Below are 22,827 nucleotides of genomic sequence, written 5' to 3'. Positions count from 1 at the left end.
CAGCAATGTCTCCTCCAAAGAACCTGAGCAAAAGACTTTAAGCAATCAAGTAAGACAATTCTTAGCGGGCACTAAAATTGAAGTAATATGAATAACATTTGAAACAAACTTCATATGTGCCTTTGCACAAGTTTACCTCGTTTGTATAAGCTAAGGATTAATGAAAAAGCACTAACAAAAAAGTTATGTATTTTTTGTGTTCTTAACATGCACTAAGCAAAATGTTTTTGTTATTAATAACCTTCAATGAATGGAAGGTGAATGTACCATTATTGGCCTATTTTCTTTTGGTGCAAATGGATTTTAGCATTAGGTAAAGGACAAAAGGTGTTTTTAAAATTACTCTCTATTGAATCGTATTGTATCTATTTGAAACGTATCCTATCAAATCTTACCCAGCCCTAAATCAGAACAATTTGATGATCGATGCATTTTTTAAAATTGGTCACAATTTCCATTGAGCCTATTCAAAGTCATCAGTGGAGAAGAATCAAAAACAAAAGGCATCAAGTGATCATTTGGAAACTATTTATTGAACATTTGCAACCAGGATCAGTTAAATACAGAATATCTTTCTCGTCTTTGCAACCCCCGACAGCGAGGAGCGTCTTGGCGTGCTAACACTGAGGAGGAGGGAATGTTGTATGACTTAATATAAGAAGTAGTAAGGTGCACAACACTGTGCTCGGAAGTTATTTGGCGGCGCGGTCGTCAAGATAAGCAAAGAGGAATGAAATTCGGGGTCTTAAAATGGCCTCCTCCCAGGCCCGTCGATCCTCCCGAGCGACGGGGACACAAAATGGATGGTGTTTCTTACGCATAGCTATGATTGTTGCAGTGTTGCTGTGTTTTGTTTTTAAGATAAAATGATCAACATGAATATATTAGAAAAATGGCAATTAGTCTTTAATAAACACCTCCCCGAAAAAACAAGAAAAAGAAAATCAGGGTTATAAATTAAAAGTGTCCAAATAAAATCAAACGCGCTGACTTTCGGGCCTCTTTCAGCTGGAGACTGGAAAATCCTCATTGACTACACAAATGGCACTTTTCAGTCTCTCCCCGCTGTTGACCCCAAACCCTAAAATCAACTCTTCCTAATTTACAAATAAGGGTCAGGCGCTCCAACCGCAGGCCCAACCTCCCCGCATTTCCACCACGGCAGGGTCGGGGCGGCAGGTTTCCCCCGGACTGCATGGTCCTCCTCAGCGTGCTAGGCCCCGGTCTTGAAGGTCTGCAGTATGAGGTTGGTTTGGTGGATGAGCAGATTGGCGCTCTTGAAGACGTTTATCGCCCTGGCAACCAAAGACAAGAATGAGGACTACAAATGGCCACAAATTACATCACGCTGCTGCACTTACTTTCCATCTTTGAAGTATGTTTTTAGGGTGTCGCTGAAGCTTTTCGAGTATTTCACAAACTCCTTCTTCTGATGCTCCAGGGCCTTACCAGCAGAGGAAGCAGAGAACATTGAAGGCAAGTAACGGGCGAATATTTAAAGTGTGAATGTCTGACATTGTAGTACTCACTCTACGATTCTGGTACTGATATTTCTTGATGACGTTGTTGACCGTGTCCAGGAGCTCTTTAATGGCGCTGGCTATGTCTCTGTAGGTTGTCAAAATGAGATGGCGGTTGCAAAATTGAATGAATGAATGAAGGTTGGCCACGATTTAAATAGAATAAATATTTTCGCATCATCTTTTGTAAAATTCCACCGAAAGTACTCACTTGATAGTCTGTAGAAAGCGTACTCTGTCGTTGATCTCGTCTGGGATTTTGCTGAGGATGTGTTTCAGCGCTCGGGCTTTGTCGTTCAGGTCCTGGAACTCCTGTTCTGGCCGTTCGATCATGAATTCTGCACGAGAGGATTGGCTTCACTGATTGATTTTTGTTGTTGGGATGGCAGGTGGGTGGGGTGTACGCACCTTCCACATCGTCGGCGGCCATTCGCAGCAGCGATTCTGTGAAGTTGATTTGGATGTTCTTCTTCTCCAAGATCTTCACGATGATGTCCTGAGTCAGGCCGGCGTTCTCCCGCTCTGCCTGTTGAAAGGGGGTGTATAAAATGTATAAAAAAATGTTTCATTTATTTTTTCATTCTCAGGTTTACCTTGATGAAGGCCGCTCTGAGCGTCTGAGCTGCCGATAGGTTGATCGTCTCCAGCTAAGGTAGAAAACAGAGAGGGTTAGACATTTCATAGTTTAAGACAAACTTTGCTGCCACCTTGTGGCATCAAGATCTGAAGTCTTGTCCTGTTTATGTATAATCCTCATTCATATAAAGTAGTCAGCATGTCGGGGTGGACCATGAACAACAAATGCTAAAATAATATTAAAAATGTGTCCTTTACCTCATTAAAGACCGGGTACATCACTGTGTAGAGCGTCATGGATACCATGGAGTTTGTCTCCGCTTCATTCTTCATCTCCTCCATTGTCATCCTCCAGGGAGGAGTGGCTCACAGTCAAATGGCAGTTGGGGGGGGTAACACACACACACGCGCGCACACACCCGCACGCACGCACACACACATACACACGCAAACTCACTCACATACACACACGCTCGTACACATGCACGCTCTTAAAAAAAAAAAAAAAAAAAGTCCTCAGGGAGTGCAACCTTAAAAAACAAAAGGGAAAACCAAATTGAAGTTAGCATATTATTGACAAAATACCGCCTGAGCAAATTATGACTAATTTGTAAATTGATCCGTCTGACACATTTCAAATCCTTGAGCACACTTAACACGTGGAACGCCCCACCCTAAAAAAATGTATGAGTAGTACCTGAAGATGACAATTACTTATGTGTGTGTGTCTCACTGTCAAGTCAGATCACTGGCCTTGTTTTCAAAACGGAGTCTGTGTGTCTGGACGTCCGTCTATCCCACCCACTTGTGTGATTTGTGACTTCAAAGCAGAGATGGGAGTGGCAGGCCAACCTGTGTCTTCACCTAATCTGACGAGTCATTCTTTTCAAATTTCGCAAACTGAAAGCGTTCCACGTTGCCGGCGTTTGGGAATACCAAGACTTGAGCTATATACAAAGTAAGAATTCAACAAAATTCCGCTACTAGTGTGGATTTGAATGATTCATGACACACACCGAATGTGTCGTTAATACAACCGTGTTTATTGTTAAGACGCTTTTCGCTCCAGCCTACCTTGAACGCAGCTTCTTAGCGGCGGCTAGGCTAAGCTAGCTTCGAAAGTAGCAGACGTATTTTTCTTTTCTCGGCTCTAACGTTTAAGTGACGGCGAAACGGCCCTCGACAGACCGCTTTAAGGGTACAATTCGGTCCCGTTTCGATAAGGGATCGGTCTATTCAGCCCGAGCGGATCCATAAGGGAATAGCCAAAGTGTTAGCATTCACCCCAATACGGCGGACGTGCTAGCCGTGCTAGCTTAGCGAGAGCAAAGCTTAACATTTGTCTCGGCCCCGCTCAAATGTGGCCCCGTGGAATTAAAGCACGCGACGCCAAAGTGCTAACACGGTGGATGGGCGGTGAGGTGTGAAGCGTGTGCTTGGCTCTACCTGTGTTGGGACTCCTGAAAGAGGGGCGCGTACGTCGTCCGAAAAAGCCTTTTTTTAGCAGCTGTTTTCTTTACAACTTAAGGCGGAAGTTTTTTAGGACTGGCCTGAGCGACATCTTCCGGACCGTTGCTACGTATACGCGCGCTTAGCCAATCAGAAACGACGGCGAGGCTACGTCATCTCTTTTTTAATTGCCATCAGATAAACACGATCATAAAAATGAGTCAATCCAATTAACATGCCTTACATCAGTTTTGTAACACATTTCTTAATATTACTGTAGAAAAGAAACATGCAACAATATGTAAAACAAAAATTATTACTGAAAAATACCGTGCAATAATAAGTCAAACATAAAAGCGAAAATTATGACTATGAAATTTTTTTATTACTATCGTTATTATCACGTGAAATAATACAATATTAGTGCAAACCCTGCCTTAGTGAACGTGTCAGGCGTCACCCCGTTGAGAAAGTTCAGGCTCTCCCCCTTATCTAAAAACACCGCATGAATGCACATTCCCCTGCCCGCTAGGCGGCGCTGCGGAAGCTAGACGTAGGTGGGGGAGAGGGCTTTCGGAGAAAGCTCATCGGCAGGAAGCCAGACGTGTGGAAACTTGTGGAACTTTCCCATTTGTTCACCGTCAAGCAGCAGTCGCAGCAGAAGCAGTAGCAGCAAGACGTGCACGCGGAATTTCCACGTATGTAGTAGCATCATTGTCACCAAAAAGAATTTGTATTCACGTTCAAGTCTGTTGCTAAGATCTCAATAGAATTTCAGTTTTTCGAAAATCAGCCCTCGCGTTAGACCGGGTATACGCATTACATATTGACCAACTGTAGCTGCAGAGAATGTGGAAAATGCACAAAAGGATTTGCATATTGACTAATAGGAAGGCCTAAATGGTGGTGTTTTGATCAGAATGAATCCATGTTAACAGTTAAATGAATGATGCAGAAAGATTCATTTTGAATGGAATGAATGAATGAATGAATGAATGTAGGAAAATATTTGATGATGCTAAAAATGTATGTAGTTTTGGTAAAAAAAAAAAAAAAAAGAGTAGGAATGTTATTGTGAAAATGTTTGCTATGTGTGCAATTTTGACATGTTGAGAAATGGTGAAAAGGCGAATGAGTTGAATATTTAGAATTTTGGTTTGGGGTGATTTGAAACCTGTTAAAAGCCTCTTTGGGAATGAATGGTATTTTTTTTGTCCGCAAAATGTGGCGAAACTGAAAATGTGCATAGATCTCAGTCCTTGCGCATAATTTTAGCAATTATTGTCAATCATATAGAATGTTTAGAAACATTTTCCGGAATTCACGTTTCATCATTTTAAAGGTGTTGCCACTTTTCTCACTTTAATATATTTCTCTGTGAACTCAGACTTCATTCCCCCTTAATCCAACTGATTTGCTATTTATAATTTCCAGCTAACCTTCAAAGCAACCTCAAATAACTGCCAAATGGCCAAATCAGGAGAGAAGCTTTCAGTGATGATGGGGATCGCGGCATCAGTAATATTCCACTGGGGAGGGTCTGAAAAAGTGGGTGGTGCTCAACAGGACCTCCCTTGAGCTAACTTGTACCAAAGTTTGGCATACAATCATTGGTTGCATAACGTTTGTTGTTGCCAGCTACGATGTGTCTTGCCTTCTAAATGAACTCGGTTCTGGTCCAAAAGGTTTTGTAGCCAAATGGCTATTATGTCTTCTGCATTCCCTGGAAGCAAGCCTCAATGCAAGTTCATGGCTCCACTTGCAGGGGAGGAGAAGTTCTGGTTCACCTATTGCCGGATCTGTGTGCTTTTGTTGCAGAATCCTCAAACATGCCTGTGAAGATTCACATCAACAGTCCCAATGTCAAGTACACGGACACGCATATTGAAGCTCAATATTCCTACCACAGCACATCCGTGCACAAAAGTGGCAATACGGTTACAGTAAGTTCAACCCTCAAACCTAAAGCGGTTGTCGGAATGTTCTCCGTTCATATTCTGGTGGTTTAGGTGACGCCTCGCTCCACCGAGATGACCATTCGCACGGAGGCTGGTGTGCCCCGCTTGGGGGTCATGCTGGTGGGCTGGGGTGGCAACAACGGCACCACGGTCACCGCCGCCGTGCTGGCAAATAAGATGAAGCTCACCTGGAACACAAAGACTGGAGTCAAGGTGAAACAGGTCTTCAGATCAGGGTCACTTTTTGTGTTTTACAATAACACTGATGATCAATGGTCATCTCATCTGTTTTCAGAAAGCCAATTACTTTGGATCACTGCTGCAGGCTTCGACTGTGTGTCTCGGATCAGGGCCCGACGGCGAGGTCAACGTGCCCTTCTGTGATCTGCTACCCATGGTGCACCCCAATGACATCGTCTTTGACGGTAGGGTGTGTCAATGTATATTTTTGCAGACGCAGCAGACTTAGAAATTAGTTTTGCTTTACTGCGGCCATGTTGAACGTGTTCCAAGGTTGGGATATCTCCTCGCTGGATCTGGGAAGCGCAATGGAGCGTGCCCAGGTGCTGGACTGGTCGCTTCAAGAGCAGCTGCGACCATATATGGTCGCCATGAAACCCAGACCGTCCATCTACATCCCAGAATTCATCGCCGCCAACCAGGAGAGCCGGGCCGACAACGTACTGGGCGGGAGCATGGCGGAGCAGGTTCGGCTGAATCTCCTCTTCTTGTTCAGCTGCACCTGAGCAAATAAAGTTCACGCGGGAAATCATTTTCAGGTGGAGCGCATCCGGGCGGACATCCGTGACTTCCGAGAGGTCAGCGGAGTGGACAAAGTGATCGTGGTGTGGACCGCCACCACCGAGCGCTTCTGCGACATCGTGCCGGGCATAAACGACACGGCGGAAAACCTGCTGGCTGCCATCCAGGTGAGAATTTATACTTGAGCTGGAAATTCCTGGGGATGGAACGTGAATGTAATAAAAAATATGAAGATCCATAACACCTGAAATATATAAATAATAATACCAAACCCATTTTTGAACTCCACTTTTTTTTTTGTCCCTCCCTCTCCTTGGTCAGGGGGGCTTAGAGGTGTCTCCCTCCACTCTGTTTGCAGTGGCCAGCATCCTGGAGGGGTGCGCCTACATCAACGGCGCCCCCCAGAACACGTTTGTGCCGGGGGCCGTGGAGCTGGCCCACCAGAGGGGCGTCTTCATCGGAGGGGACGACTTCAAGTCTGGACAGACCAAGATCAAGTCGGTGCTGGTGGACTTCCTGGTCAGCTCGGGCATCAAGGTGATTGTTGCATAATAGCAAAATCAATAGCAGTATTATTACAATTAGAATTTACTTCAGTATAAAAAAATATATCACCCATTTTCAGCCCACCGCCATCGTGAGCTACAACCACCTGGGCAACAACGATGGCAAGAACCTATCTGCGCCACAGCAGTTCCGCTCCAAGGAAATCACCAAGAGCAACGTGGTGGACGACATGGTGCGCTCCAACTCCGTGCTCTACGAACGCGGGGAGAAGCCTGACCACTGCGTGAGTGACACGCATTCGAACTTGACATTCCTTTTTTCCCCCACAAAATTCCACACACAACCACACCTCTCTTTCGGTTTCTTCCAGGTGGTGATTAAGTACATTCCGTATGTGGGCGACAGCAAGCGGGCCATGGATGAATACACATCTGAGATCATGATGGGCGGCCTCAACACCATTGTGTTGCACAACACCTGTGAGGTCAGTCACGTCATTTTTCTCATCACGTCAAAAAGTTCAGTTTAAAAAAAAAAAAAGAAGGAATTATTGTAAAATGATTTCTAATATTACAACATATGTATAATTGCCATATCTTGGCAAGTAGGACTCTCTTCTGGCCAGCCCCATTATTTTGGACTTGGCCATTCTGACTGAGCTGTGCCAGCGCGTAAGCTTCCGGCCCAATGGCGAGGACCACTTCCAGTCCTTCCACAGCGTCCTGGCGCTGCTGTCCTTCCTAATCAAGGCCCCCCTGGTCCCGCCGGGGACCCCTGTCATCAATGCCTTCAACCGCCAAAGGGCCTCCATAGAAAACGTCATGAGGTACAAACCAAACAAATCATGACAAGTATATAAAGCCAGTCAGAATCAGAAATCAACAGAGTCCAAAGTCATTTGTCTACTGAAGTCTACATAAATATTTTTGCTGCTTTTTCCAGGGCATGTCTGGGCCTTCCCCCTCAGAGTCACATGCTGCTGGAGGAAAAGCTACAGAGGAACTTCCTGACCGTACAGCACGTTAATGGCGACGCGGCCATCCCGAAGAAGGCGATCCCAAACCTCAACTACACAGAGGTCACCAACGGCATCCACGACAACGGCGAAGTGGAGCAGTCCAAGTAGACGACAAATATTACACAAACATCTTTTACAAACTTGTTACTGTTGATTCTGTGTCTGCGTCTTTAAACTGCAGACCTTTAAATGGAGGTTCATACATATTTTTTGTTTACTCACTTTGCACATTTAAGACCGTCTAACATGTTCACTTTATGACAATTAAAGCTGTTAGAGAAGCAGAAATCTGACTAGATGTCAATTTACTTGAAAGATGGGAGAAACGTGGCAAGGCACTTTATTTACAGGTAACTCAAAGTCTATGACATTTAAAAGCATTTAAAAACAAGAGAACGGAAATGTATAATGACTTAATACATTTAACAAGAGAACGTACAGTATAAAATAAAATAAAAATCTATTTTATTTATTTTAGCGTTTAAAAAAAAAAAAAAAAGCCGTACCTTTAAGAGCGACAAGCCCCACCTTCGCGTCCCCTTACTTCCGTTGCTGCGACATGTGACGTCAACAAACATGGCCGACCGTGAGAAGCGCCGATCTACCGGCTCCGGGACGTCTCCCGCAGCAATAGTGGCCGAGCCAGGCCCGAGTTCCAAATCCTCCGGAACTGGGAGCGACCGCGAGTTCCTGGCGCAGGCCGGCGTAGGTGAGCTGCTTCGCGGTGCCCTGTTAAAGATGGTGGAGGCCCGACCGGACGACCCCGTCGGCTTCCTGGCCGACCATTTCAGCAGCCTGGCTGCCGCAGTGATGGAGAACAGCGGCCAAGACTCGAAGGACCTGCGTGTGAGCGATGCTCCGTCGGGTGAAGAAGGAGGAGGAAGCGCCCGGAATCAGCAGCGACTCAATCGGGCGCTGTGGCACCTGCGACTGGCCCACCATTCGCAAAGGTACCAGTAAAGCCAGACATCAGTGAGATATTTCAAAAACGATAAAAAAAAAAACATCTTTCAACATCCTGCAGGTTGACCAGGTCCCAAGCTTGTGTGATAAATTTAGTCAAGGTTTGGTCTGAAGTATTGTAATTAGTCTATAAATACACCACACAATAACAATCTTTTTTTTTGTCTTGAAACCCAGTTCTGCATTTTGCAACAACGTCAGAGTGGCTTACGACCTCCTGAGCCTGGCGGCACCTATCGGGCATACGGATGATGGTGACCCTTTGAGGGTTGCGGGTGGCGGGGTCAGCGGTGGCCTGTACACACAAACCCTGCGATGCTTGTGCGACGAGGGCGGCGTCCCGGCCTCCACTTCCGCCCCGCTGCTGTGCCGCCTCCACTGTCACGACCACGAGGCCGTCCCTTACGGCGTTTTCCATCATGGTGTGCTGACGTGCGCTGTTTTCTCTGACTACATCCGCCAAGCGCAGCGGCTCTACGCCCAGGTGTGTCAGCCGGACGAGGGTCTGGCTTTGCGGGGCCCGTGCCTGGCCGTGCTGAGTGCCCTGAGGGAGGCTTTGGAGATGTCGCATGATGCCGACCCCCCCAACGTCAAGGCGCTTCGTCGCCTGGAGGCCAGTGCCAAGATGTCGCCGCACCAACTGGCGCACGCCATGACTGAAGCGCAGGCGCGAGGCCCAGCCGGCCACATGGACGCCAAGGAGTTTGAGAACGCCGCCGCGGAACTCTTTATCTCTCGAGTGAAAGTCGTCTCCTAGCTGACAATTATAGACATTTGCTTGTTCATAACTTCATCTCGTGTCTGCTGCGTGTTTTGGCCAGAAATAAGGAATAAACAAAAAATGTGGTTATTTTTAGATTTTAGATAGATACGACGCTTGAAAAGAATCACCCATGAGTCACTGAATGAAATGTTACACACTCGTCCTGTAGGTGGTGCTGCTGGCTATTGATGAAGAAGAAGAGACCGGAAGTAGACTAGCTCTGCATTGTCGCTGTTTACGTTATCTCTTCAACGTGAATATGTTTTGCTTTCACTTGTCTAAGTAGAAAACTGAATGGATCGTAACTCGTAAGTTATAGTTTGAGAAAACTACGAAGAAAACCGGGAAGGGTTTAACAAATACAACAAGGCGAAAATGATGAACAGGAAGTGTAGCGTATGACAACAACGTCTCCATCCCTCCTTCCGTCGCTGGTAATAAATCAAATGTGTTGCGCCGCTACGCGTCGAAATGGAAGACGATGAGCGGCTGCGGCCCTTCGTGTTTCTCATGACGTACATGCTGCTAAAGCGCCGCAGGGACGTCAACAACGCGGACGTACAGCGGCGCAATGAGATCCAAAGACGCCTGAGACAGCGACAGTACTTCTTCCAGAGGCAGAGAAGAATGATGATGGTCAGACTGCACGATGATGTTTGTGTTTCTTGGCAAAAAGAATCTTGGAAAAACACTTAACGAAGTCGATATAGTAATTAGTGACAGGCCTATCTGTTGGTATATGCTTGGCAAGATTTAGGACCTCATTCAAGCTCCTTTGTCAGTGTACTTATGTGTTCAATAAACGTTCACGCTCCTCAAAAATCACTTGATTTGTATTTTGTCCTCACAGATGATGATAGCAGGGGGCATTCGCTCCAACTCTCATATCCGCACCCGCCCTTGGACCACCGTCCCCAGCACGGACTGGTGGGAGCGAGTTGTGATGACGGAATTCCAGCCCTCCGACTGGCTGGACAAGTTCCGGATGAGCCGGGAGACCTTCTTCTATATTTGCGACAAGCTGCGTTCCCGCCTGACGCGTCAGGACACCAGCTTCCGTTTGGCGCTGCCTGTGGAGAAACGCGTGGCGGTAGCGCTGTGGCGCCTGGCATCCAACGTGGAGTACCGCACCATCAGCGCTCTGTTTGGAGTGGGCAAGTCCACCGTGTGCAAGTGCGTGCGGGACATGTGTCACAGCATCGTGGCGCTGCTCCGCGCCGACTACCTGCGGCCTCCCGCCGAGCCCGAGCTGGAAGAGTCGGCGCGCTTATTCCTCTCCCAGTGGGGCTTCCCGCATTGTGTGGCCGCCGTGGCCACGTTGCACACAGCAATCATCACGCCGTCAAGCAACGCGTCCGACTACATCAATCCCGCTGGCTGGCTCTCAGTTATGTCTCAGGTGGGTGCTGTCCGTCATTTTGTTTTCTACAACCGTGAACCGCCGTGAATTCCACTCGGAGGAAAAAAAATTGTGCTATTTGTTTTTGACGTGCCAGGTGACAGTGAACGGTCGCGGACAGATCTGGGACATGTGCGCCTGTTTCCCCGGTGGGATCGAGCCGGCGGAGATCTTGCATAAGTCGGCGCTGTGGACCACGGCAGCAGAGGGCGGATTGTCACCGGTGCCGCCGTCTTGCTTCATGGGAAGACAACTCAAGTAAATATTCTCAACGGACCTGGCATTCTGCTTCTACTATAAAAAAAAAACATCCCTGCCTCAGAGTGTGCCGTGTGGTTGCTTCACAATGTTGTGCCTGTCCATTTTTAATGATGTTTTGCTTCTGTGTCAGCTACGTACTGCTGGGTGAGCCTTGCTTCCCGCTCCAGAGCTGGCTGCTGAAGGCCTACCCAGAGAAGCGGGCCACACGAACCCGCCCGGCAACGCTGAGCGAGCGGCAAAACCTCTTCAACCGTCGGCTGCGACGTGCCCGTCGCGTGGCCCAGGAAGCGCTGCTGCGGCTCAAGGCGCGCTGGCAGTGCCTGAGCAAACGCAACGACTGCGGCCTGGACGTGATGCCCGCTATGATCCGGGCGTGCTGCATTTTGCATAACGTGTGCGAGTCGCACGGCGACGCCTTCAACGGCGAGTGGCTGGCCCAGGTGGCCGAGGCCGAGAGCCCGCAGCCCGTCTACGCCGAGGCTGACACGGACTGCAGTCAGGACGAGGAGGTGCGCCAGCTCTTCTGTGACTATTTTCAACAGAATGACTGACTCGAATGGACTCCTACAGAACGTGCACATATTTTGTATTTGTATTGTTTCCTATTATGTGTTGCCCACTCTGCATCCATTGCAGCCTGGAAGGGGGATCCTCCCATCTGTGGTCCCTTCTGAAGGTTTCTCATTTTTCCTCAGTCTAACGGCGATGTCGAGAATAATTGACAACTGTGGGCATGTGAAGGATTTTATTGTGATTAAGGGCTATATAAATAAATTTGACTTGACTTCCCTCATCATCAGCGTCATCAGGGTTTATTTCTATCGTTAACTGGCAGAACAGATGTCATTTTCACCAAGACAATATTTGTGCGTGCGTGCGTGCGTGCGCGTGCATTGGTTCCACCCACCTCGTCCGCCCAATTGGTCTCCATGCAACCTTCCTCCTGTCACTCCGGCTTCTCCTCCTCCCTGTTATGCATCAGGTTGGCGGACACACTCGCTGCCCACCTTGTTCCACCAGCGGAGACCACCACATTTCAGGCTCCATTTTAAACGAAAGGAAGGAGGGGGGGACAACCTGCATGCCGCATTCTAGCGTGAAAATGGACCGCATTGGAGCGATGGGCGCCGCTATCGCTACATCATAAAGGCGGAACCGCTCCGAGGTCCACAATCACTGCAGGCCGCCTGTCGGTCTTTTTGAGACGAAAAAAAAGGAAGGCGTCCGCGGCGGGGGGCAAGATTCGAGAGGCGGCGGTGCCGTCCGTTAGTTCGGCGTTTACCCGGGCGTTAGCCTGCTAGCATCGGCTCCAGATTTGTGGATGTACGCGATAGCGCCGCAATCTTCCCGGAGATAGAATTGACATTTTGCACGAGAAACAAGCGAGTTGCGCATCTGGCAGTGGACGCTCCCGCCCTTCTACTCGTCCTCTCCCGACTCCCTACCGGAGAAGACCGGGGACAACTTGGCAGCGACGCCCCGAGCTGCTCTTCCCCTCCCCCTCCTCCTCCTTCCCTGGCCCGGTCCGGTCCCGACAAGACCACCACCAAGCGACCCTCCCCCTCGCCCCACGTCCACGCGAGGACCGCAGCTGATTTTTTTTTTTTTCTTCCTCGCTGAGGGGTGGCGGTGGTGCCGGTGGTGGGAAGAAAACGCCGTGTTTTTCGGGTCCGAGCGGGGCTGGCTAAACACAGCGGAGGGGATGACTCTGGAGTCCATGATGGCTTGTTGCCTGAGCGAGGAGGCGAAGGAGTCGAAGCGAATCAATGCCGAAATTGACAAGCAACTTCGCCGAGACAAGCGAGATTCCAGGCGGGAACTGAAATTACTTCTTCTCGGTGAGTGCAGCGTGTTGAATCACTGTCATGCATCGTCTTTTTCGAAAAGATTTTTTTTTAAATAGAAAACTTACCTCCTTGAGGCCTTCTTCTTCCCAATGCTAGCAAACGTGCTAGCTGGGAGCCAAGGGAGAGTAGTGTTATTTCTCTTCCAACACATGCATTCATGCAAGTGGATATTATCCGCTTAAAAAACGCCTAAACATTAGACCTGGTGCAGGAGGACAATTTGCATGGTGTTATTAGTGGGAGTGCATGTTTTGACTGGGCAGCTCCATTTCCATGTCGAAGTTATTCAATAAAAGCATCTGGCACCAACAGGCCACCACAGGCTAGTTAATGTTATAGACGTATCGCCCCCGCAGATAAGCCTTGGTGGTTTGTCATCGGATGAGACATTTAACCTACTGCTCTTCAGGTTCCTCCTTCTTGCATGATACCGTTCCTTTTTAAACATGCACGGTGGTTAAATGGTTTGGAAGTCTGCATCGCAGTTCAAGGATTCAGGGTCTCGATTCCTTGCAGTCTTTTCCTATATTCCAGAAATATACAGGGTAGGTTAATTTGTGACTCTAAAATGATTGGTAGGGCTCGTCTCGAGAATCCATCGGAACCAGGATTGACGTTTGGATTCATCCGAAACTAAAGAACGGATTCAAAAAGCGATGAAAAGTAGCCTGACACGAAGAGAGGTCACCAAGATCACGTAAAAAGGTGCTTAGGTGGACAGTACACTTTTTGGACAAGTCTGGCCGAACAGTGGACCAACCAGAAAATTATCAAGTGTTTTTTTCCCCCCACATCTTTTTATTCTTTGTCGTCTTCCTCCATCCTCCCATCAGACTTGCCGAAGTCTCGTGAAGGTGATGGTACATCAGGCAAGGAAATAAAAAAAAAAAAAAATCCCCGAGCAGTACGGGTTAAGTCTTTTCCGTGAACGTCCGGATAAGGACATGCAAAGGCCGGATTAGCGCAGGAGGTCGTAATAGGCTTGGTTAAACACAGCCGCCGCTCAGACTTTGAGATGTCACTGACTCCTATTATCCCAGCCCCCCCCCACCTCCTGCTATTATTCCCAGGCCCGTGGCAGAGCTCGAGCCCCCACAACTCACTGCAGGGAGCAGGAAGAGTCACAAGTGTCATTTATAGAATGGCAATACGTAATGGCGGACACTTGAAGCTCCCCAATGTATTCTGGTACCATCCCCCCCCCCCCCCCCCCCCATATTGTCAGATACTGCCTAAACTTATCGGACAAGTTGAAATCTCTTGTGCAATGTAAAAATAATCATCTCAAAACACTACTACTTAATAGTAGTCAGTGTGTCGACTAGACTAAGCTAACGCTAAGTCTTAGATGCGTATTCTTTGAGGTTACGTCAAAAGTGCAGCACAAGTGAACGCAGCACAAAGAAGAGCAGAATTAGCCAGCTTAGCCACTTTTTTTTTTTTTTTTTTTTTTTTTTTTTTAAATAACTGGAATGGCTCTGCAGTGTGCCCACAATCTGGCTGCCGGCGCTCGGTCACCATATCAGGTCATGCAGGCAGCTAGCTTCCTGCTTGCACACACCACTGGTTTGCCTCTACTTGGTCAAAACACACCCCAAAAAAAAGTTTGAAGCTTTGACCAGGCTACACAAACCGCTCCAGGACGTTCAAGTTTGCAGTCCGTCTTTCGAATCTTCATCAATGAGGTCCGATCGGTTCTGTCTCGATCGTATCGGCGATTGGTATCGATTAGGTCGTCTTTGGAGAGAGGATGAGGGGTTAGCTCGGGGAAGCGATGACCTTCCCGTGTGATGCCAGGCCATCTTTTTCTTGGTCATATATGGCAATAAGGTTCTTCCAGCGCTGCTCCTCTCTCTGTGTGTGTGTGAGCTAAGGTGTAGGTAATATTTTGAAAGGGCCTATAAGGGAGCGTCCGACACGGCAGCAGGGAAGGAGACAACCGTGACAAATTTGAACGAGTTGGCCAGCATATAAAACAAGCTATCAAAATGGTGCCAAATAAGCCGTTGTCTCCGCTCTCAAATACTGTCCGCCAAATTTTCCAAAACCACGCCCCACTCAAATGTTCCTCAAATGCCACTACTACAAGCGGCAAAAGGGATGCTACGTTGGCTAGCAATGTTAGCTATCGTCCGGTTAGCATGAAACGGATTCCTAAACGGGGGCATGGCTGATTCTCTAGAGGTTTGGGGCGATTGAGGCTACATGGCGAGCGTCCCACGTACTGTCGATGTCTCGTGGCAGGACGTGGGGGACAAAGCCTTGCCAGTTTCTTCAGGGCGGCGCATTATTATTTATGAAGTATTCAAAAAAAAAAATCAACGTCAAGACAAGGAAGAGGGTTACGGAATCATCAATTAAAGCGTTTTAATTAGTAAGCCTGACCTCAGATAAGCCTAAATTCGACACCTTCGCTAAGTGAGTTTTAGCCTCTTCTTCATTTTATTTACTGTCTGCTACAAAAGAGAAGAGAGCAAAGGGGTTGATGGGAGGGAAGGAAAAAAAGATACAAGCGGAAAAGCAAAAAAAAAAGAGACAGTAAGAGGGGTTGCCATGGTGACAGAAATATGGCTGCTCTTCAAAAACCTTGAATGTAGGTGGTGAAGAGATGAGCGTGTTTTACAGATAGCACGCATGTGCCCGATTCCGCTTGGATTCACAAAGTTGCCATGCGGCCGCACAAAAACGGACGGCTGCATTTGGGAATCGCTTCTGAGGCTTTTTTGATTTCGACACAAATATTCGCTTTGGCCTCCAGTTGAATCTTTTTACTATCTGCAATGTCTTCGTATCTTCCCTGACGATAACGATGAGGGGTGCTAAAGGAATGCTAAGCCCCGCCCCCTACTGCCCCTACCCCGCTGTCACCTGTCGTCGCAAAGTTGGAATGTAGGCCAGATTAATTAACGTCATTAAATTAGCGCGCCCTCCCCCTCCTTCGAAATCATTCTGGTGTGCTCACTTTTCAAGGAGCCCATAAAAGCTAATTAGTCAATTTTGAGCGCTTGCTACCGATTAAATCAATCAATTTGAAATCTCAAAAGAGCAATTTTGGAATGGAATGATTTAGATGGTGCAGTAAATAGCAGAATTTGTTTTTAACATTATGATACGATATGATATCTCAGGCACAGGAGAAAGCGGCAAGAGCACCTTCATCAAGCAGATGAGGATCATCCACGGCGCCGGCTACTCGGACGAAGACAAGCGAGGCTTCATCCGTCTGGTTTACCAAAACATCTTCACCTCCATGCAGGCCATGATCCGGGCCACGGAGAACCTGAAGATCCCTTACAAATACGAACAGAATCGGGTAAGAAGCGCGAGCGTCAGATGGACGCCAACGCGGTTGAGATTGAATTCTTCGCCCTGTGTGTAGTCCAACGCCATGCTGGTGAAAGAAGTGGACATTGAAAAGATCAACGGCTTCGATCAGCACTACATCGTGGCCATCAAGTGCTTGTGGTCCGACCCGGGGATCCAGGAGGCCTACGATCGGCGCCGAGAGTACCAGCTCTCCGATTCGACCAAATAGTACGTCAAAAGTATTAAGACTGTTTAACGATCGGGAATCAACGACGAAAAGATTGTCCGTGTTTGCCACATGTATGTATATCTCCAGCTACCTTAGCGATTTAGATCGCGTGACTGCCGACGGCTACGTCCCCACCCAGCAGGACGTGCTCAGGGTCCGTGTTCCCACCACGGGCATTATTGAGTACCCCTTTGATCTGGAGAATGTCATCTTCAGGTACCCCTGACGTGATACCAGGACCGCCGCACAAATCCACTGATGGACGGAAGCTAAACAAATTGGGAAAAAAAAAACGGTTTAGCTCGGCTAGATAGACATCAGTGATTTGTGTTTCGTTGAGGTTCTGTCGTCCAGAACCGAAACCGATGGCTTGCACTCTCGCAACCACCTCGTGTGTGATGAAGAGGGCTTGCAACTGTGTCAAAGATCCCTCAGGAAGTTGGACAAACTGACTTCCTGTCCTCCTTGACTTGACAGTTGTCCAAACCTTCTTCATCTGCTTTCCTTCTACTTTTGTCACTGATACCACCATCACTGTCAGCAAGAGAATTATTTTTTTTTTTTTAAATCTAAATTTTTTTTTAATTCAAAAAACTTAACTGTAAGCTTGAGGAAAAATGCTAACCCATTAGCCAATTTTCGCTACTTGTGTACCACGTTCGACTTTGAGGCAAGTTTATGCATGATTGAAACAATGTTGGTGGACCAGTGACACGAACTTCCGCTTTGTTTTGTTTTTTTTCTTATCTGAGTGTTGGCCTTTTTTTTCCGAGGAGCTTCCTTGACAGGATCGAGCCACACTTCCACACTTGGCAGCGGGTTGCACAAATTGGCTGTCACGCTTTATGTAACTGTTTCCTGTCTTTCTTTTGTGTCTCTGTCTGTCTGTCTATCTGTTTCTCCTCTCTGGCCGGCTTGCCTTGTAGCTATCTTTCCGATCTGGATCGCATTGCAGATCCCAGCTATCTTCCCACTCAGCAGGATGTGCTCAGGGTGCGCATTCCCACCACGGGCATCATTGAGTACCCCTTCGACTTGCAGAGCATCATTTTCAGGTAGAAAGATGCCTCGGCAGGCTCGCGGCTCTTTTTTTTTTTTTTTTCTTTCTAAACTGACACCAGTAACTCGTTTCCCCATAAGACGTGTCTAAAAATAAGCCCTCCCGCCCCTCGCTGTCTACTACTACTACAATAATCGAAAGCGAACACAAAGTCCTACATTCTGGTGCCCGATGGTGGTAAATGGGTCAGCTCCTCATCGTCTCTTTTCCTTTATGGCTGGCATAAGAAACCAGGTCGTCCTTCCCACATTGGAGGGACGCGCTATTTTTGGGCAGCGTGGTCCTGCAGGGCCTATAATGGCACCAGATCTCAACGGACCGCAATGTCCCGGGCCACCACTAGAGGGCAGCCTTGCGCCGTCAACCCGAGCGCAGACCAGGGTTCTTCACCTGGTCTACGGCCTCGCACCTGTGCGTCTGTTTACACAATTAGCCGCTCAAAACGGTGTCATCGGTATCGCCGCTTGACAAGGGCGCGTAAGAGGTGTGAAGGATTCGAGTTGAGTGAAGACTTAATGAAACTGGGACCTGAATCTCCCCAAAGATTGACAGGTGACCTCATCAAGGAGAAGGACTCTGGAAAGCTGAAAGCTCTCGAGGATACGCGCGACTATTAATCAGTGTTTCATATCACCAAAGACGGATTAAAGACACCTTCTGGAAACACACGTGTTGACGTTACACTTTGCAAGAAGCGGGTAACAGATGAATGCCCTGACTTTCGCCAAGCGGGCGGCCGGCCGGCATCCATTTTGAACTGAATTGCCTTTTTCAAAGTGACGATGCCTCGGTGGTGGCTTGCATGACTCGCTCACGCGATCGCATAACGATCTCTGCTTCGTCTGCTTCTTAAGGGGTTGAGTCCATCGTGTATCAATTTGGCAAAGAAAAAAAAAATTATCCTTGGACACTCTTGTGTCCATGTCTCGTATAAACAGTTCTCCTTTGATGGATTCAAAACCTGTCGAAGCAAACCAAACCTTTCTTGAAGCCGCCTCAGGATAGTTCAAACCCTTTTGAATTATAACCTCGCGTAAATAGTAATTTGCACGCCCTGGCGCCCACCCTGTAGGATGGTGGACGTGGGCGGTCAGCGCTCAGAGAGGAGGAAGTGGATCCACTGCTTTGAGAACGTCACTTCCATCATGTTCCTGGTGGCGCTCAGCGAGTACGACCAAGTCCTGGTGGAGTCCGACAACGAGGTCACGCCCTGACAAACTGTTTATTCAAAGTTCGAAAACGCGGTGGTTGACAATAAATATATATTTTTGTTTTTTGCTCATCAGAACCGTATGGAGGAGAGTAAAGCTCTGTTCAGGACTATCATTACCTACCCCTGGTTTCAAAACTCCTCCGTCATCCTCTTCCTCAACAAGAAGGACCTGTTAGAGGAGAAGATCTCCTACTCTCACTTGGTGGACTACTTCCCCGAGTTTGATGGTAAGTTTGTAAATTGGTCCAGAATGGATTCTATTTTTTATTTGTTTGAAAAATACATCGAAAGAGGAAATCATTTTATTTCATGAAAAAGAAAATGTATATTTTTTAATTAATGACTTAATTTTAATCACATAATAATCGGAATCATAATCAGGTCGAAAAAAAACCTCCATTTTGGATTTTTCAAAATGGTTCAGCCCGACTGTTCCCATACGCTGTCCTGCAGGTCCGCAGAGGGATGCGCAGGCGGCGCGGGAGTTCATCCTCAAGATGTTTGTGGACTTAAACCCCGACAGCGACAAGATCATCTATTCCCACTTCACGTGCGCCACGGACACTGAGAACATCCGCTTTGTGTTTGCCGCCGTCAAGGACACCATCCTACAGCTCAACCTCAAAGAGTACAACCTGGTGTGAGCCCACCACAAGCCCCGCCCCCTTTCTCTCCTTTTGCACAACCTCCTTTTTCGAGCGCGCTCGACTTTTAACGCAACACACACAAACTCGCACACACTCCCTTTTTTTTGCCCAGCGCATTCAGAACCCCCCCCCAGCCAAAACAAACCAACAACAACAAAAAGGAAACACCGCCTGCCCCTCTCTTGCGTATTTTTGTGTTAGAGAAAGCGCTGCCTTGATGGGCCTGGGACACTCGAAATTGACCGGAAGGAACGCCGGGGGACGAACGCTAAAAAAACGGGGCTTGGTCTCCGCCTCCATATCGATGAATGTACCCACCAGTGTGTGAGAAGTGCAATTGTGGGGGGGGAAAAAAAGTGTAAATATATAGAATATTAGATATCAGGGGTGTCAAACGTATTGGAACGTAAAACAAAATAATACAGATAGTTGTCAATTTATGAATGTAATTCGATACGAATCAAACACTGACGGAGCTAGAGGGGGGTCAGCGGGGGCATTGCTCCCACGTGGATAATTGACTTTTGGATTTTTTAAAATTAATTTCTAAAAATCTAACATTTATTTTCACCTCATTTTCTACACGAGCATAAAAATGGTCCCCAATGCCCACCTCTACAACATCGTCATACTTTTTGGAATTTCAAATTCATCTGCTTCCGATGTTTGACACCCCTGGTTTACGTCAAGGTGTTAAAGACAAAGCACGAGAGGGGCAAGATCCAAATCCACTTGATTGCTGCTGACCTTTTTAAAAATAATAATAATAATTTGTCGCTACAGCAATTTTAGCAAATTGTAACTTTAAAGAAATATTTGTTTGAAAAATTTCCATAATAACTTAAATTAAGAGAAGTATCTTTTGGGAGTTTTTTTTGTTTTTTTGGTGCAATTTAATTTTAAGTTGAATGCACAGCTTCACCCCCCTCTAGGATTCGCAGGGACAATCGCAAACCTGCCCCCCCCACCCAGGAGAGTCCATCAACCCCCCCCCCCCCCAATCTTCTCACTCCACGCTATCCAATCAGACGCTTCCTAACGCTGTCGCTCACTCATTATTATATATCAGGATGTGCTTCTGTTTACTTTTTTTTTTTTTTTTTTTACTGTATAGTCACTTTGTTTTTAAAAGAAAACAAAAAAAACTATTGCCGTTGTCGAGTGAGGTGTGCAAAAGACGAGCAATGACAAACCTTCCTCGACATCTGCAAATAAGTGTGATGTATGTGTATATTTGTTTGTAAATACATATACACAACAGCCGTGTACAAAAATGCTCTGTGGTACACCGTCTTTGGCATAAACATGACAGAAGAAAAAAAAAGTTAGCTTCAAAGATTTTTTTCTCGCTCTATCAATAGTATTGATACTGTGATTATGGCTTTTTGCTGATGACGAAAGCAGACGTCACAGAGCCATGTGGTCAATTAGCAGTATATATATAATATGGTGATGATTTTAAGACATTTTTTTTTATTTATCTAATTTATGGACCAGGTTTGAAGGTGTTGATAATTTCAACTGTTTAATTAATAAGGCTTTCTCTTTGTTTTTGCTCACGATGGAGCCTCACTTGAGTCTGAACTGCTGTTTAAAAAACAAAAACAAAAGGAGGGGGGAAAAAAAAAAGCAAGGAACGTCTGCTATTGTAAGGACTGTATTCAGTGTCTGCTTTTTTTTTCGGGGCCGATTTCCATTTGTTGACATTAACTATTTTCTATTTTAAGAAGCCCTCACATTTTTTTTTTTAAAAAGGTGTTTCCTCTGGTTTATATATTTAGAGACAGCTCTGTAATGCTTACCTGCCTAAAAAAAAATGTATATTTTAAACAGTGTTTTGGATCGGTTGGCGGTGTAATTTTTTTTTCCGGCATTTTTACAGGCTTGCTTTACCGGTGCCAGTGAAGTACCGATGAACTTTTTCTTCAGGTGACTTATTAATTCGTCATTGTCATGAAGGGCTACCACAGTACATGCAGAAACAGAGATGCTGACTATGAGTAGAGGCCGAGTGTTAATGCAAACCAAAATGATGTTTAGCCCCGCCCCTTTTCCAGTCACAGCCGCAATCATGCAGTATATTTATGTATTACAAAAACAAACCTTACAGCCACAATAAGTATTTCCACGTTTGCCAATTGCCAAGAAACTGTTGGCCAGAACACAGAACTGAAAACTATTTTTGTGAGGTTAACGTAGGAAAATTATCTAGATATTCAATTCATTTTTTCTCACAAAACTGTTTTGATAATAATGATTACCTAATGGAATTAATTTAATCTATTGCCCCGTCTTAATCATATCCATCCAATTTACTGGCCTCTTGTCACTTTAACCTTATGATATTCTAGTGTTTGGTAACCTGCGGTTTGTGGGCCATATACGGCCCACTGGAGCATTACATGTGGCCCGTCATGAATTTTTTTTTTCTTAAATGCACGAATGTTAATAATCTTAAATGGGTCACCCTTAAAGCTGTCAGAAATTGGTGCAATTTTTAGCAATTATATCGAAAAATAAAAAGCCATTCATAATAGGAACCACTACTGATTTCTGTTTAATGTTGTATTTAAACAAGATGGAACCCAAAGGCTGCTGCACAAGATAAAAACCGATCAAAAATGTCTTATGTAATGATGGCAAAAAAAGGAAAGAGTATGCTTATTTTAAAAGATAAATATATAACAAAAATATTTCCAAATATCAACATCCCCTGAGCTAGACGCTATAGAAAAGTGTACAAATATCCGCCTCATTTTTTTGCACATAATGGAGGGTACGTTAAATTAAAAAGTAATTAGAAATACATTTTTACTTCTTTTTTTTGTTGCCAAAAAAATTCCATTTTTTTTTTTAGTACTAAATAACACGTCTTCTGCTTGTGCCAAGGTGCCAAGGACCTCCTTTAACTGTTAATTGCGTGTGGAGTGAAAAATGCTGACTGACAACCATTGTATTTTTTTTTGCTAGTTTGTGTTGCACAGTGGTGTACTATTTGGCACATTTTAAATTTATACCGAGGGGCAGTGTTTGCATGACACTTGTGTTTATTTTTCTCACTAAACCGACAACTTTTCTCGTATTTGTTGCCTTGATGCTCTTGTTACTCTGTATTTTAAAAAATGACCAGAACACTATTCTTTTTATGATTTTAGGACCACTTCCCATCCTTGCTTCTTCCTAAAAGCTCAGCTGTAGAATGGTGTTTTTTTTTTTCATTGTAAATCTAATGTGTGTGTAAAAAAAAAAATCAGATGTGTGATATGAGCGTGCCAGGCTCTCAAAGTGCCAACACACCACTGCCAACCTGAGATGCCCCCTACCCGCGTGCCCTCCACCATTTTCTTTT

General features: G+C 46.2%; 5 protein-coding genes across 7 annotated transcripts; 4 read left to right on the top strand and 1 right to left on the bottom strand.

The window, feature by feature from the left end:
• Positions 1–511: 511 nt before the first annotated feature.
• Positions 512–3,711, bottom strand: LOC119116181 (programmed cell death protein 10). Its single transcript, XM_037241407.1, has 8 exons — positions 3,543–3,711; positions 2,355–2,626; positions 2,114–2,167; positions 1,929–2,046; positions 1,732–1,858; positions 1,530–1,608; positions 1,362–1,444; positions 512–1,295 (listed from the first exon to the last, which is right to left on the bottom strand). Exons 2-8 carry the CDS (start codon positions 2,442–2,444, stop codon positions 1,214–1,216), a joined length of 633 nt encoding a protein of 210 aa, XP_037097302.1. The 5' UTR covers positions 2,445–2,626; positions 3,543–3,711; the 3' UTR covers positions 512–1,213.
• LOC119116106 (inositol-3-phosphate synthase 1-A-like) lies at positions 2,836–8,078 on the top strand. Of its 2 annotated transcripts, none has more exons than XM_037241275.1 (11): positions 2,836–3,054; positions 5,364–5,488; positions 5,555–5,716; positions 5,799–5,928; positions 6,017–6,210; positions 6,283–6,432; positions 6,587–6,802; positions 6,891–7,055; positions 7,143–7,256; positions 7,381–7,598; positions 7,715–8,078. In XM_037241275.1, the coding sequence occupies exons 2-11, from the start codon at positions 5,375–5,377 to the stop codon at positions 7,896–7,898; spliced, it is 1,647 nt and encodes a 548-aa protein (XP_037097170.1). In that variant the 5' UTR covers positions 2,836–3,054; positions 5,364–5,374; the 3' UTR covers positions 7,899–8,078. The 2 variants fall into 2 exon arrangements, with proteins under 2 accessions (XP_037097170.1, XP_037097169.1); XM_037241274.1 differs by lacking the exon at positions 2,836–3,054 and adding an exon at positions 4,181–4,243.
• Positions 8,079–8,361: 283 nt separating this feature from the next.
• Positions 8,362–9,541, top strand: tpgs1 (tubulin polyglutamylase complex subunit 1). The gene is made up of 2 exons (XM_037241366.1): positions 8,362–8,740; positions 8,931–9,541. The coding sequence occupies exons 1-2, from the start codon at positions 8,367–8,369 to the stop codon at positions 9,508–9,510; spliced, it is 954 nt and encodes a 317-aa protein (XP_037097261.1). The 5' UTR covers positions 8,362–8,366; the 3' UTR covers positions 9,511–9,541.
• Positions 9,542–9,758: 217 nt separating this feature from the next.
• Positions 9,759–11,972, top strand: LOC119116126 (putative nuclease HARBI1). The gene is made up of 4 exons (XM_037241313.1): positions 9,759–10,152; positions 10,367–10,915; positions 11,013–11,173; positions 11,307–11,972. The coding sequence occupies exons 1-4, from the start codon at positions 9,988–9,990 to the stop codon at positions 11,725–11,727; spliced, it is 1,296 nt and encodes a 431-aa protein (XP_037097208.1). The 5' UTR covers positions 9,759–9,987; the 3' UTR covers positions 11,728–11,972.
• A 906-nt stretch (positions 11,973–12,878) lies between these two features.
• On the top strand, positions 12,879–21,077 carry LOC119116144 (guanine nucleotide-binding protein G(q) subunit alpha). 2 transcript variants are annotated; one of them, XM_037241347.1, is made up of 7 exons: positions 12,879–13,014; positions 16,152–16,336; positions 16,403–16,557; positions 17,485–17,613; positions 18,691–18,820; positions 18,905–19,058; positions 19,285–21,077. In XM_037241347.1, exons 1-7 carry the CDS (start codon positions 12,879–12,881, stop codon positions 19,473–19,475), a joined length of 1,080 nt encoding a protein of 359 aa, XP_037097242.1. In that variant the 3' UTR covers positions 19,476–21,077. The 2 variants fall into 2 exon arrangements, with proteins under 2 accessions (XP_037097242.1, XP_037097241.1); XM_037241346.1 differs by lacking the exon at positions 17,485–17,613 and adding an exon at positions 16,646–16,774.
• Positions 21,078–22,827: the final 1,750 nt, after the last annotated feature.

The sequence above is a fragment of the Syngnathus acus genome, chromosome 22 (assembly GCF_901709675.1).
Source record: "Syngnathus acus chromosome 22, fSynAcu1.2, whole genome shotgun sequence".
Classification (NCBI taxonomy): Eukaryota; Metazoa; Chordata; class Actinopteri; order Syngnathiformes; family Syngnathidae; genus Syngnathus; species Syngnathus acus.
The sequence above is the reverse complement of the archived record's forward strand: the minus strand, read 5'-3'. Positions and strand labels throughout refer to the sequence as shown.

Excerpts from the sequence above, each read along its gene's own strand:
- LOC119116181 (XM_037241407.1), bottom strand. The coding sequence starts at position 2,444 with ATGACAATGGAGGAGATGAAGAATGAAGCGGAGACAAACTCCATGGTA. Across the intron at positions 2,168-2,354 it reads TGTACCCGGTCTTTAATGAG|CTGGAGACGATCAACCTATC; the intron begins GTAAAGGACACA and ends TTTCTACCTTAG. Across the intron at positions 1,296-1,361 it reads ACATACTTCAAAGATGGAAA|GGCGATAAACGTCTTCAAGA; the intron begins GTAAGTGCAGCA and ends TTTGGTTGCCAG.
- LOC119116106 (XM_037241275.1), top strand. The coding sequence starts at position 5,375 with ATGCCTGTGAAGATTCACATCAACAGTCCCAATGTCAAGTACACGGAC. Across the intron at positions 6,433-6,586 it reads ACCTGCTGGCTGCCATCCAG|GGGGGCTTAGAGGTGTCTCC; the intron begins GTGAGAATTTAT and ends CTCCTTGGTCAG. Across the intron at positions 7,056-7,142 it reads GGGAGAAGCCTGACCACTGC|GTGGTGATTAAGTACATTCC; the intron begins GTGAGTGACACG and ends GGTTTCTTCCAG.
- tpgs1 (XM_037241366.1), top strand. The coding sequence starts at position 8,367 with ATGGCCGACCGTGAGAAGCGCCGATCTACCGGCTCCGGGACGTCTCCC. Across the intron at positions 8,741-8,930 it reads CTGGCCCACCATTCGCAAAG|TTCTGCATTTTGCAACAACG; the intron begins GTACCAGTAAAG and ends CTTGAAACCCAG.
- LOC119116126 (XM_037241313.1), top strand. The coding sequence starts at position 9,988 with ATGGAAGACGATGAGCGGCTGCGGCCCTTCGTGTTTCTCATGACGTAC. Across the intron at positions 10,916-11,012 it reads GGCTCTCAGTTATGTCTCAG|GTGACAGTGAACGGTCGCGG; the intron begins GTGGGTGCTGTC and ends TTGACGTGCCAG. Across the intron at positions 11,174-11,306 it reads TTCATGGGAAGACAACTCAA|CTACGTACTGCTGGGTGAGC; the intron begins GTAAATATTCTC and ends CTTCTGTGTCAG.
- LOC119116144 (XM_037241347.1), top strand. The coding sequence starts at position 12,879 with ATGACTCTGGAGTCCATGATGGCTTGTTGCCTGAGCGAGGAGGCGAAG. Across the intron at positions 16,558-17,484 it reads CTCTCCGATTCGACCAAATA|CTATCTTTCCGATCTGGATC; the intron begins GTACGTCAAAAG and ends CTTGCCTTGTAG. Across the intron at positions 17,614-18,690 it reads TTGCAGAGCATCATTTTCAG|GATGGTGGACGTGGGCGGTC; the intron begins GTAGAAAGATGC and ends CCCACCCTGTAG.